General features: G+C 36.6%; 2 protein-coding genes and 1 long non-coding RNA gene across 3 annotated transcripts; all 3 read left to right on the forward strand.

Annotated features, from left to right (window-relative positions):
- Positions 1-1,604: 1,604 nt before the first annotated feature.
- On the forward strand, positions 1,605-3,258 carry LOC145227907 (hsp70/Hsp90 co-chaperone CNS1 homolog). Its single transcript, XM_080092863.1, has one exon. The coding sequence runs from the start codon at positions 1,755-1,757 to the stop codon at positions 2,958-2,960; it is 1,206 nt and encodes a 401-aa protein (XP_079948989.1). The 5' UTR covers positions 1,605-1,754; the 3' UTR covers positions 2,961-3,258.
- On the forward strand, positions 3,241-5,614 carry LOC145227908 (CDK-activating kinase assembly factor MAT1-like). The gene is made up of 3 exons (XM_080092864.1): positions 3,241-3,495; positions 3,833-4,010; positions 4,462-5,614. Exons 1-3 carry the CDS (start codon positions 3,297-3,299, stop codon positions 5,042-5,044), a joined length of 960 nt encoding a protein of 319 aa, XP_079948990.1. The 5' UTR covers positions 3,241-3,296; the 3' UTR covers positions 5,045-5,614.
- A 224-nt stretch (positions 5,615-5,838) lies between these two features.
- Positions 5,839-11,199, forward strand: LOC145227910 (uncharacterized). Its single transcript, XR_013860006.1, has 5 exons — positions 5,839-6,459; positions 6,605-6,738; positions 6,896-7,060; positions 7,257-7,351; positions 8,778-11,199. It is a non-coding gene; the product is annotated as an uncharacterized LOC145227910 (long non-coding RNA).
- The last annotated feature ends 930 nt before the right edge of the window (positions 11,200-12,129 follow it).

Here is a 12,129-nt window from a genome sequence, read left to right on the forward strand (position 1 = left end):
TGATCTAATTATTTTAACAAATTGTAAAAATAATAGTAAAAACATGCTGAATAAAAAAAGAAATTACTTGATAAGTTTGTGCATGTCATAGCAGTTGCACTTGTTTTGGTCATATTTATAATAAAAATAGTAGGTAGTTTTGCTTTTGTTAGCTTAAAAATATGTTTGAATTGTAAAGACAGATGTGTATTAAGAAAAGACATTGTTTGTATTATCTTCTAAAAATTCCATAAAAGAGGGAACGTGATTACATAATTTTATACATAACACAATAGTTATGTTTAAATTAAGTCAACGTATAACAACCAAAAAAGAAGAACCACAGAATTTTATTGCATACATATTTTGTTACATTGGAACCAAATATCTAAAAATAGGTTTTCAATTTTGTATGTCTGATATGCACTTTAACAATTATATAATACATTTCTGTAAAAAGATGACTGTTTTGTTAAATGCATTGGCAATCATTTTAAAAATCTGTAAACCAAGCTACAGCACAGGCATTATAAAGGTTTTCTTAAACAATAAAATGTTTTTTAATTGTAATTCGCTGACATGGTGTGAGTGTGTTAACAAATACATTGGGTCTAGCAAAAGATCTTAAAAAGTCAATTCTTCATTCACAATTATAGTATTCTTCAGTTAACATTGAAAAGCGGCTTTTGGTCATTTACTGCTTTGCTTTGGAAGATGGCCATGTGTTGATTTCATTTAACTGATGCCATATATTAACTGATCTAATAAGAAACAACTTTCAGAATTCTTTCTTTGTCCAAGTTTGTTTTTGTGAAAATCACTACCATGTAGCTGCAGCATCTGCAGCACATTCAGACATTAATCACTAATTGTGCCCTTCACTGTTTTTTAGTGTTGCACAGCTTTTCCTGGCTTGATGATTGGTTTAGTGCTGATTGTGTTCTATGGCTAACTGGCTAAGTTTTTCAGCAAGCAAATAAACTCAAATCACCTGGATATATTTTACTAAAAGTTTGTTAAAGGTTTAAGTTTTAAGTAGCAGAAACCAATACGTTAAAAACTACTAATATAGTTGAAATTTGTCAAATTAGGTGTCATTCTGCAAAGCAGTGTTTTTTAATACTTTAACGTTGAAATTAAAAGTTCATTCGGTTTGCAATTAATCATTTGCATATATTGTATTGTGGCATCTAATGTTGGCATCTGTATTTGCTATCTGGTGTAACATCCAAGCCGAACATTGCATGTCCTGTTTCCATACCATTTACCAGTTCAGTTCTAATGTTTACTTTTGATTTCGGGGATTTCCAGTTACCAATCTCTCATCCGACTTTAAGCCCACGCTTTTCAGTGATCGGTTTGCATTTTGCAATTTGCATTGTTACTTCTGTACATACATCGTATCGGCAATTGTACATTCTACGTAGTATTAATAGCTATGTTTCCATGTAAAGTAATTTTGGACAAAACTGATTTTTAAAACTTATGCGTACGTTATGCGATATGATGTTTAAGAAAGAATAGGAATAGCTACGTTTTCCTAAAACAATTTACGCCAGGTAAATTTTGCCTGTGCTTGTTTTTTACTTGCTTGTTTAGTATTTGTGATTTTCTAAACACATTTACATTTTTATGCCATTTCAGTTTTCATTCAGGGAAAAAAATAGCCTTTGTTACTTATTGTGGAATTTGATCAAACTTTTTAGTAGTTGTAATACATAAAATATAAAAGTTAATTTTAGCTTATTAAAGGGGGGGAATTTACAGCAGAAACCATGGCAAGTGTGAAGAAATCAAAAATGACAGATGAAGAAAGACAGAAGCTGATCAAAAAACTCAACAAAGAAACTGAGGAATTCATCCAACAGAAATTGGAAAAAAACAAAGATTACAAATATACAGATGGCTTCACAGTAGATAATGTTGAGGAAATATGTGCGACTCACCCTGCATTTATGCAAAAGCAGCCTACACAAGAAGAAATTGACAACAATCCTATGCTTCAAGCTTTGCAAGCTATTCAATATGATGACCCTGAAGACACACCAGAAGAAAAAGCTTTGGAGTTGAAGAAGGATGGAAACTTTCAGTACAAGTGCAAAAAATTTAAGCGAGCTTATGCAGCATATACAGAGGCACTGCGAAACAAATTCGATAATACAGAACTTCGATCAACATTGTTTTTTAATAGGTCTGCTGCCAATTATCAGCTTGAAAATTTTAGGTCTTCATTGCATGATGCCAACGAGGCTGTCAAGTTGAACCCAGACTATGTTAAAGCTGTAGTAAAATGCGCCCAGTGCTGTAGTGCTTTGAAACGATACCAGGATGCTATGGACTGGAGCAAAGTTCTGTTAAGTTTGGATGCAGATAACACAATTGGGAATCAAATTTATGAAAAATCAAAAAACTCGCTGCAAATTCAAAAACGGGATCAACGTAAAAATGAGCATGAAAAAGAAAAACAAAGACAAGCTAAAAAAAGTTTGATAACTGCTATTAAGCAGCGGGGGATTCAACTGTCTAGTATTTCGAAAGATGCACATGATAATTCTGACGAGGAAGAGGATTCATTGAAGTTGAGTGAATTTGAAACTTTGAATGTTTCGAAGTCTATGGTGCATTTGGATGACAAAGGCAGCCTTATTTGGCCTGTAATGTTTGTTTATCCAGAATTTAAAACTACTGACTTCATTGAAGAGTTTCATGAAACTTCAATATTTCTTGACCACCTTAGCATTATGTTTGAGCAACAGCCTGATTGGGATACTGAACAACATTATAAGCTAGAAAATCTTGAAGTTTATTATGAAAATCGCCAGACAGAAAACCTACACAAAGTTACTATGGAGAGCACACTTCTTAGTGTTTTAAAGGAAAAGAGCATGGTAGTACAAGCAGGGACAGCAAACTTTATCATTCTATCAAGGACTTCCAAATTCTATGACTATTTTATGTCTAAACACAATGTTATTATGTAACAACCAAATGTGGATGACTAATATGCATGTGTACTGATGTTGTTTATAACTTTTTATTGTTTGCTAAAGATCTTGACTGGGAGTATTTGACAAGTTTCAGTTTTAAAATCTTAAGTAAATGTCTTTTCATTTATAAATTATTTTATTGCCCTACCTGGCATTTATAATGTATGATTAATGACTTTTATGTTGAATTTATCATACTGTCTAAATGCAACTTTATTTTGGAAAAAAAATTAGTAAAACTCTGTTTTTAAACTTTTGAATTATTGTTAATAACCACCATTTCTGGTTGCAGGTTTATACTATAAAATATTTTAAATAGCTTGCTGCAGTATGGAAGAACTTTCTTGTCCTAGATGCCGAATGACAAAGTATCGAAACCCAGCTCTCCAACTTATGATTAACATATGTGGCCATCCTCTGTGCAAATCATGTGTGGATGTTGTGTTTGCTCGAGAATCTGCCCCCTGCCCAGACTGTGGCAGAACACTGAGGCGTAGTGGATTTCGGACACAAGTTTTTGAAGACACAAGTATGATTTGTATTTGTATCTTCAGAATTTGCATGTCAAATTTCAATTTAAAAAAATGATATTTCCGTCAAATTGCATGCATGCATGTTTTTGTTTTTTATAGTTTTGTGAATGCAAACCAAACATTGTGTAATATATACTTTACAAATAACAGTAATATATACTGCATCAATAAGGCTAAAAGTGTTTTAGTAAGGGCAGGAAGTAAAATATTTTGGAAAGAATTGTTTTATCAATGCTTTAAAAATTACATATCCACAAATATGCCTTTGAAATTTTTCTTGTTGTTTTAGTCTTAAGTATTATTGTTGCTAGTTTATAAATCTAAATATTATAGGAGTTGACAAGGAGGTTGACATTCGCAAAAGTGTGATGAAGATTTACAATAAACTGGAAAGCGATTTTCCCACCCTACGAGATTATAATGACTACCTTGAAGAAGTGGAGGCTATTATTTGGAATCTCGAAAGTGGTGTAAATGAAAGGGAGACCAGGGAGAAAATGGCAGAATACAAGTAGGTTTTTAATGTGTGTAATTAACAAATAAGTTATCTACATTTTTAACATGGTGTGCCAGGTTCTAATTTTGTCAGTATTTGTCCACTTGAATGTTGCCGTGCCCAAAATGGTAACTGTGCATCATGCTGTTTCTACCTGTGGATTAACAGTGAATTTTTGACATAGCTTTACTAATAAACCTGTAATGCTGTATGCTTGCAAACTGCTATCAGTTTTGTTTGACCCCATAATCAAAGTGGGCGTTCAACGACACCCAACAGTCAATTTATTTCACTTTGTTATAAAAGTTGTGTGACCTATATGTCGCTTCGCTCAAATTTTGTGCTTAGAAAAAAGAGGTTAGGACAGTATTACATCTTGCAATGTTGGTAGCACAAATCGGTCAAAAAGTGCAAGTGTTGTGCTAACTCCTGACATGACACTTGTGGCTAATATTGACTTTTACAGGATGGAAAACGAAGCTTTAATTCGCCGCAATCAAATTCGCTTCAATCAGGAGCGAGCCTACTTCAAAGACACGCAAGCCCGAGAAGCTAAGGAAAGAGAGGCACGTGCACAAATGCGAAGCAAACTTGACAAAGAAGAGGACGAGGCGCGACGAAAATTGGAGGAAGAATTCCTTCAAGAGCTGAAATCGAACTCCCATCTCACGGCCGAGGAGCTTCTTGAACGTCGACGAAAATTCGAAGCCGAAAATGCCGCAAAAAAATCCAGCGGCGACCGCATGTCGATCGATGTCTACGTGAACACAAACACCAACGACGATGTATCAGCGACGGACGCCGATTCCGGAGATCAAATACCCGCTACTGACTATGTTTATCATGAGGAGGTTATGGACATAGCGGGTCCCGATATGCCAGAAAGTCGGGACCTTTGGGACGGAGGCTACATGAATCATGTTCGGCAAGCCACACAACGTGACATGGGTGGAGGTTATAGCAGCCTAATCTCCTGCCAGAGGGCGCTATGTGACGCTTTCGGAGGTCTTTTTGCGACCCCTGAAGCCACCGCCACAGGTGTTATGTGATTTTAGAGATGTCGCTACTATTTTGGTTTATTTATTTTTCAGTACCATCTGAGGCCTATTTACAATAACTGTTTAAGTATATGTGTCTATCTGGCCTATTTTGGCTACTTTTCAATATTTTTTCTGGCATTTCTCTACTTGTCTAAAATTTCCTTTTTTGTCTCGATGGCAATTGCCACATAACAGATAGAAAAGCATGTGATCTTCCTGGTAAGAACGATTAAAGGACGCTCTAAAGCAATAGGAACGATTTTGACAATGTTTAAACATTGTGTAGCTCCTTAAACTTAAGAATAAATTTTAACCTAAACAAATATAAAAAACGCATGGATCGGAACCTTAGAGCAGTGGTTCCAAACCGGGGTTCCGTACAACTCTTTCAGGGGTTCCGTGAACTTTAACGTTTGCACGCGGTTCGAAGCGGTTTGGTGTAGCAATTCAAACACGAATGATTCATAATATCAATGTTTCAAACTGCTAAACCATCTAGTCGCGCCCAAACCATGTAATTAACTTTTGTTACACCATTGATCAACTGTGACGTAATAAATACAACCTTGATACACTCTAGCTAAATTGCAAGATAAATGTAGAAACGACCGTTCCAAATAACATGACAATACGTTTTGGTGAATCGTTGAATTGAAGTCAACCTTTATGATGTGCTTGATCCTTTTTCTTTGATGTAGCCTACTTGTATTAGATTCATTATAATTATTTTATGAGGGGTTCCGCAAAGTTTGACAAAATACCTTAAGGGTTCCGTGCCACTAAAAAGGTTGGGAACCACTGCCTTAGAGGCACACAGATATGGAGAAATTCAGCTGATAGATAGTCTGACTCTGAGACAAACCCGAAATCGGACGCTCACCTTTTTCATGTTATTTCTGCTGGAAAGATTGAGCTTAAACGGCCGTAAAAAGCCATATAGAATGACTGCCTGGAAAGAACTTCCATTTGTTTCTTTTCATGTTTGTCGTTTACAGACAAGAAAAGCCCATGTGTCTTCCTATTCAAGTGAAATAAACTCAACTCTGTTGCGGTTTTGAAAATTAAATTGAGGCAAAACTGTTGTAAAAGTACCACAGACGCACTAAAGTGGGATGATCAAACACAACCAGTTAGAAACAACAATATTGTAATTTTTAATTCCAGTGGCGCTGTTTCCAAACATGTTTTTACATTATATGAAGGAAAAAAGGTAAAAGACATTGACAACACATGGCTTATTAAGAAATACTGCAGTTTCGCAGTGCCTGTACACGACCCGTTGATTGCATTCCCTCGGGTGGAAAGCGCATGTGTTTTCAACTGCCTTGTATGCGTGCCTTGCCTTTTTCGCATGTTTTGGTTCATACCATGTCACAGTTGTGACACGCAAGGCAAGGAAACATGATCAGGTGGAAAGTTTACCAGTGAGTAGTTATCATAAAGAATTTATGTATGATATGTACCAAACTGATATTTGTATGTGTACTGTTCTGATAGTAGCCTAATTTAGTTTTAATAATGTCCCTTAAAATAGTATGTGACTGCAAGTTTTTTAAACTTTTCCATTAGTGTTTTGGGAGGTTCAGCAGGAACCCCATCGACCGGACATTTTTGTGAAAAGCGCAATTTTGCAATCTTGATAGATCACGCAACTTGGAAAATATGTTATTCCACAGAGATTCGGTGCCGTATCAACTGTCAAGGTAATTTGCTGTTTGTTTTGATATATATACCGAGTACCTACAAACCTTATCCAACCAGTCGTGGTATGAGATTTAGTTCAACGCAATCTTACCGAAACGAACTAATTGTGCAACCAGCAAAACGTATCAATAATTACCTTTTTTATTTTGTTTGAAGGTTTTGGTTTGGGAAAATTTTTACTTGGAATAATAGAGGAAACTCCACAAGCGATGTCAATTATTGACAGCACCTTCTTGTTATTGCAACAGTGAATTACATGAATCTTGAGATCAGGTTGAAGGAAACATTATGCTTTATTTGGCCACTTAACCACGAATCTTCGTAAGTTTTGTTTGCAGTGTTTATTAATTTTGTAGTAGACGTAAATGCAATCGCTAATAATCCCAAAACGACGTTTTTTGCGAATTTGCAGTGATAATTCTTATTGTGTGCATTTGGCCTTAGTGCTTAAATTAAGGTTTTGCACTGACTGTTTTAGATTTTGGTTCTTATTTGGCCTTTAAATTTTTGTTTCTAGAAAACTATCTGAGTTACATCCCAATGAAATCCCCACAATCATTTTTTAATTAGTAAATGTTTTATTGCACAACTTTGAAAAACACAATAAAAGAGGTAAGATGAAATACAGTTTTGAGGTCCACGTATAGTTTGGATAGCAACAACACAAAATCTTAATCTACATGATAGTTATTATACAGTGCTAAAGACGTGACGAGATTTTGTTTTGGTGAACTTTACAGAAGAAAGTTGCTTTTGCATTCTCATCCACTTTGTTAGTGAATAACTTTACTCCGGTTTCTGGGTCTACGTAATCTTTAAACAGCATAGAATGGGTTGGGGTGTATCCAATTGATTCCATAACACGGAAAGCAGCGGCAGAAACGGTCACAGTATTAAATACATTGCAGTTGCATTCCTGTAATATTGTTTGCTCCAATTGCTTCGTTGAATCCTGAACTAAACCATTGTTTCTGTAGTTTGGCATAACGTAAGCTGGACCGAGTTTAGCATACACGTCGGTATTGAACTTAGTATACGAATCGCCCTCCATCATGGTAAAAAATCTTCCTAACGATTTTAGTTTTTCTGTGCTTTTTGCCCCGGATTTGTTAAGTACAAGATCAACAGAACTGGGTTGAGTATGTTTTGTATGGACTGTGGCTAGAGTCACGCCAATCAGTTTTTCTTGTGATTTGTCGAAACATCCCAAAGCCAGGTTTTGCTCCAAAGCCAGTTCTACACGATGCTTATGGAAGACCATTACTTCTTCTGCCGGTATTCCCGCAAACTTGTGTACCATGTCTTTATGGCCGTATTCTTGAATTATTCGTAGCACTTGTTTCAAATGACTAGTGTTTAGCCATTTTACGGCAAGTCCAGACATTGTAGAATTTATCGTTTTTACTTAAAACTGCAAATGCCAGAAACGAGTTTTATTTGATAGAAAACTAGCAAACTTTAACACTGAATGTTAGTGCTATAGATTGTCTGCCTTTCACTAACTGATAAAAAAGCGGGCTACTTATTCTGTACATAATTTATGCATTTTTATCCCCAGCATTGGTTCGACGTTTTCATCATTAGTAATAAATAAGTTTTAACAAAATCGGTTTTTGTTTTTAAATTGTAAGTTACTCAATAATTGTAAGTACGAAAATATTGTCGCTTTTGCATTGCTTGGGCTTATATGTGAACAACATTTGACAAACAGTAAATTTAAGCTGACTACTTCTGAAAATGTTACGCATTTTCTTGTGATCCGTCCTTAAACCGCGAAGGTTACATCTCATAACATCCACGGTTTTGTTGACGCGGTGTTATATAGTGTCTTGTGAAAAATCCCCTTTAAAAGTCGTGAGGTAGGATGCTTGTCTGTTTGTGCACAAGGGAAATATTGACGTCAGTGTTCATGCGCACAGCGCTTCCTATGGCTTGTGTTCTAAAACGTCACTTGCGAAGTAAACGTGACCAATAAAAACTATGACCAAGTTTTTTTGGCGATCTTTTTTAACCAGACTTTCTCCACTATGATATGTAGGTGAATCACGATGGGAAGTGATGACGCACGAACGTACGAACTATTCCGGTACACACGTGATGCTCGTGTAGAGTTGCACGCGTCAAACAATAGCTCCGGGGCTTGTAAAAACAGCTCGAAATTTATATTGTTTTTTAAATGCAGTTACTCGATGGGCTTTGGAACAATTCTCAATCCTTGTGTAACATTGACGTTACTCATATTGTTCTGAAACTTTGCGTTTAGCGATTCCGTTCGATTCATTTATGCCAGTAGCTCGCAAATTTTGCTGGCACTGGCCCCCTTTTATAAATTTAGAAGGGTTGTGGACCCCGTACTCTCTAGTTCCTAAACTAGAACTCGCGAGGCAGTTTTGACAGGACGGTTATGGCTAGGGCGATTATTTTTTGATCTGTAGGGCGATTATTTCTGTTTTTTGGGTGTGGTTTTTAATTAGCTCATTTCCCGTTTCAGAATAGGCTAGGTCTGTGTTCAGATTTTTGCCCTTATGTTAGACTTTTGCACATTCTATCGCTCTAGTTTGATTAGCCATATTTTTTGTACAATAATGCGACATTTAACTACTTGAATTCTTCATAGGTCACAATTTTGTCAAAAAAAGTTTTTTGAAGTCAAAAGTTTCAATTTGTGGGTCAAAAAATAATCGCCCTAGTTATGGGTTTACGTGTCCACAATCCTAATTGCATTCAGATGGTGCCGCTGTTAAATTGTAGAACTATAAAGAATGACAAGTAACAAAAAAGGCAATTGTTCGCCTTGTTAAACCAAAAATACCTTCGCGGGCCAGGTATAATGACGCCGAGGTCCGTGGTTTGGTGACCCCTGTCCTAAATCAACGAACCTGAGGTTGGTAAACCACTGATATATAGATGAAGGGATTTAAACCACACATACATCACCAAACCAGGCCTTTGTTTTCGTGTAAGCGCCGGTTGATGTGCTTTGAACATTTTTAAATTTTAATAAAACCTGCTTTTGAACTCGTTTTTGTAACCGTCACATGTGCTGCCCTGATAAAAACGTAGTACCACATTTGATCACACCTTTTTGCCTGATTATGCCGTTTTGGTGATTTCTAAGCAAACATTCGGATTGAATGCCTATTTTTATGACTGTTTAAAACCAATGCCTGCCGTTGTCTAGTGACTTAGTCCTACACTATGATTAAACTGTTTCCTTCACAAGACATAACCCATTATGATTTGCGCAGATTGTGCACCATTAAAGGTACTATGGAGAGTATTTACAACATGGAACCTGCTGGGTGTTGGTTTTTGTGAGCCAAAAGGAAGCCAAATGGCAAACTTCTTGTCAATAAAATTGAAAAGCTTTATGCTTGACCAAAAAGGGTGCATCCAAAATATACAGTATCGCTTGGATCACTTGGTGCATTATTATCACCACGCACCTTAAGCCGCTTGTTGCACATTTATACTACTTGGCGCACCTTAATATCGCTTGGTACACTGCAATATGGTTTGGTGCACCTTAATATTGCTTGGTGCACACTTCTATCACTCGGTGTACCCTTATATCGCATGGTGCACCTTTAGGCCACTTGGCATACCCTAATATTGCTAGGTAAAGGTGCTTTTTGTATCGTTCTTTTAGCTAAAACTCGAAATCAGATTGGGATACGGTTTTGCACGTATGTAAGTGGTAAAACAACAATGAAATTGTGCGCAAACAATTGCCTCTTCAGTTATTTGAAAATAAGTTACAGTACCACTTCTTTCCAAACGAGACTACATATACATTGTAGAAATACTTAATATCCTCGCGAGGGTAGAAAGGCATTGCATGTCACAACGAAACTACGTTAGTAAAGTAATTTGACATGCAGTATAAATTGTCGAAAACGAAAATTTGAGTGATTGGACGATTTAGTTCAAAGATTGGGACGAACATGCAAGAGCAAAGCGATTGATGGTTTTTATATGACCGACGGTTTGTCCTTTGGGATCTGGACATCTAAATTGGTCATGTTTACACAAGTGTTAATTAGTAAACTTTACCTAAGTTTAAGTGTTGAATTGGTTTGTATACCTACAAACATAGCAACGCTTACTCAGCCTAGACCTAGATGATGCCAAACGTTTACAGATACCAGTCAAGACTTTCGAACCTGAAACGCATTAAGAGCAGAATGTAGAACGTGGTTGTGCTTCCAAATGGTTGTACAGTGTCTTTGAGTATGGGAAACTCAGCAAACAATAATGCAAGGAGTGTGTATCAACGCGGACTACTGTGTTAAGTTATCCAACCCGCGATAATGCGATGAAGGAATGGGAAATAAATCATATTTGTGCAGAAACCGTCGTTAACGACTTGGTTGCGGCTACTATGTTGGTTTGTATGAAGTTCTAGCGTACAAGCAGTCTGTTGCCCATTGTTTTTAAATAGGACTGAAATATCGTTTTGGGAGACCTACAGCAGGCGCTGCTTTTCGTAAAAAGTAACAGTATTCTATAAGTAACCGGTCCTAAGTTCCAATAAAAACACATTCGGCAGTTACCGAAATGCTAATATAAATTGCAGTGATGTTGTACTTTACACGTGTTAACTAAACAGGATGCAGTTGCTTGCTGATATTCCTAAGACAAAACAGTAAAAGCAACGTAAGGCGCAACATGCAGAACATAGCATTCGATTCGTTGCGAGCCTATTTGACTACCGTTTGCCTTACGTTATACACGTACACAAAGTAATCTCAAACCGAACAGATAAGTTTTCAAATGTTGGAAGGTAAATATTTTGGCACTGTTGTCCATACCAGACTGTTTTCAAGAACGGATAATGCCAGCCTTCAGCAACTATATGATCTTCTTGACAGGCCATCCAGCGCTCAATTTTGTGGATTGTTGGCTATTTGTTTGTTTTATTATGAAATGCATCCATTACATCAGTGGTTCTCAAACTTATCCGGGTCGCGAACCACCTGACAACTTTTTGTATCGCTGCGTACCACCTAAAGTCCTAAACCCTGTTTGAATGGATAAACCAAGAAACAGGACCATTTTCTCAAACTTGCCAACTTATTTAGCAGTTTCAAAAGAATGTCCAAAACACGAGTTTCGCCCAAACTAGGGCTGATCAGTTGGATCAGTTGAGTTGCAATTTTAGATCGGACTTAAATTAGGTATCACAGAAAGCTACTACCACCTAAAAAGTTCCGGCGTACCACTAGTGGTACGCGTACCACAGTTTGAGAACCACTGCATTACATCTTATTTATCACATGGTACTGCATCGTATTCAAAGAATATAAATGTGCAACAAATTAACAATTTAGCTTTTAGGGTCGGTACTGTTCAGTTTAGGGTTTTCTGTTGAAGCGCTATTCAAGTTTTGA

The sequence above is a fragment of the Phallusia mammillata genome, chromosome 5, assembly GCF_965637545.1.
Source record: "Phallusia mammillata chromosome 5, kaPhaMamm4.hap1.1, whole genome shotgun sequence".
NCBI classification, from domain to species: domain Eukaryota; kingdom Metazoa; phylum Chordata; class Ascidiacea; order Phlebobranchia; family Ascidiidae; genus Phallusia; species Phallusia mammillata.

Bases quoted from the DNA above. Each gene is read 5' to 3' on its own strand.
- LOC145227907 (XM_080092863.1), top strand. From the start codon at position 1,755: ATGGCAAGTGTGAAGAAATCAAAAATGACAGATGAAGAAAGACAGAAG.
- LOC145227908 (XM_080092864.1), top strand. From the start codon at position 3,297: ATGGAAGAACTTTCTTGTCCTAGATGCCGAATGACAAAGTATCGAAAC. The intron at 3,496-3,832 runs GTATGATTTGTA...TAAATATTATAG, and splicing joins ACAAGTTTTTGAAGACACAA to GAGTTGACAAGGAGGTTGAC. The intron at 4,011-4,461 runs GTAGGTTTTTAA...TGACTTTTACAG, and splicing joins GAGAAAATGGCAGAATACAA to GATGGAAAACGAAGCTTTAA.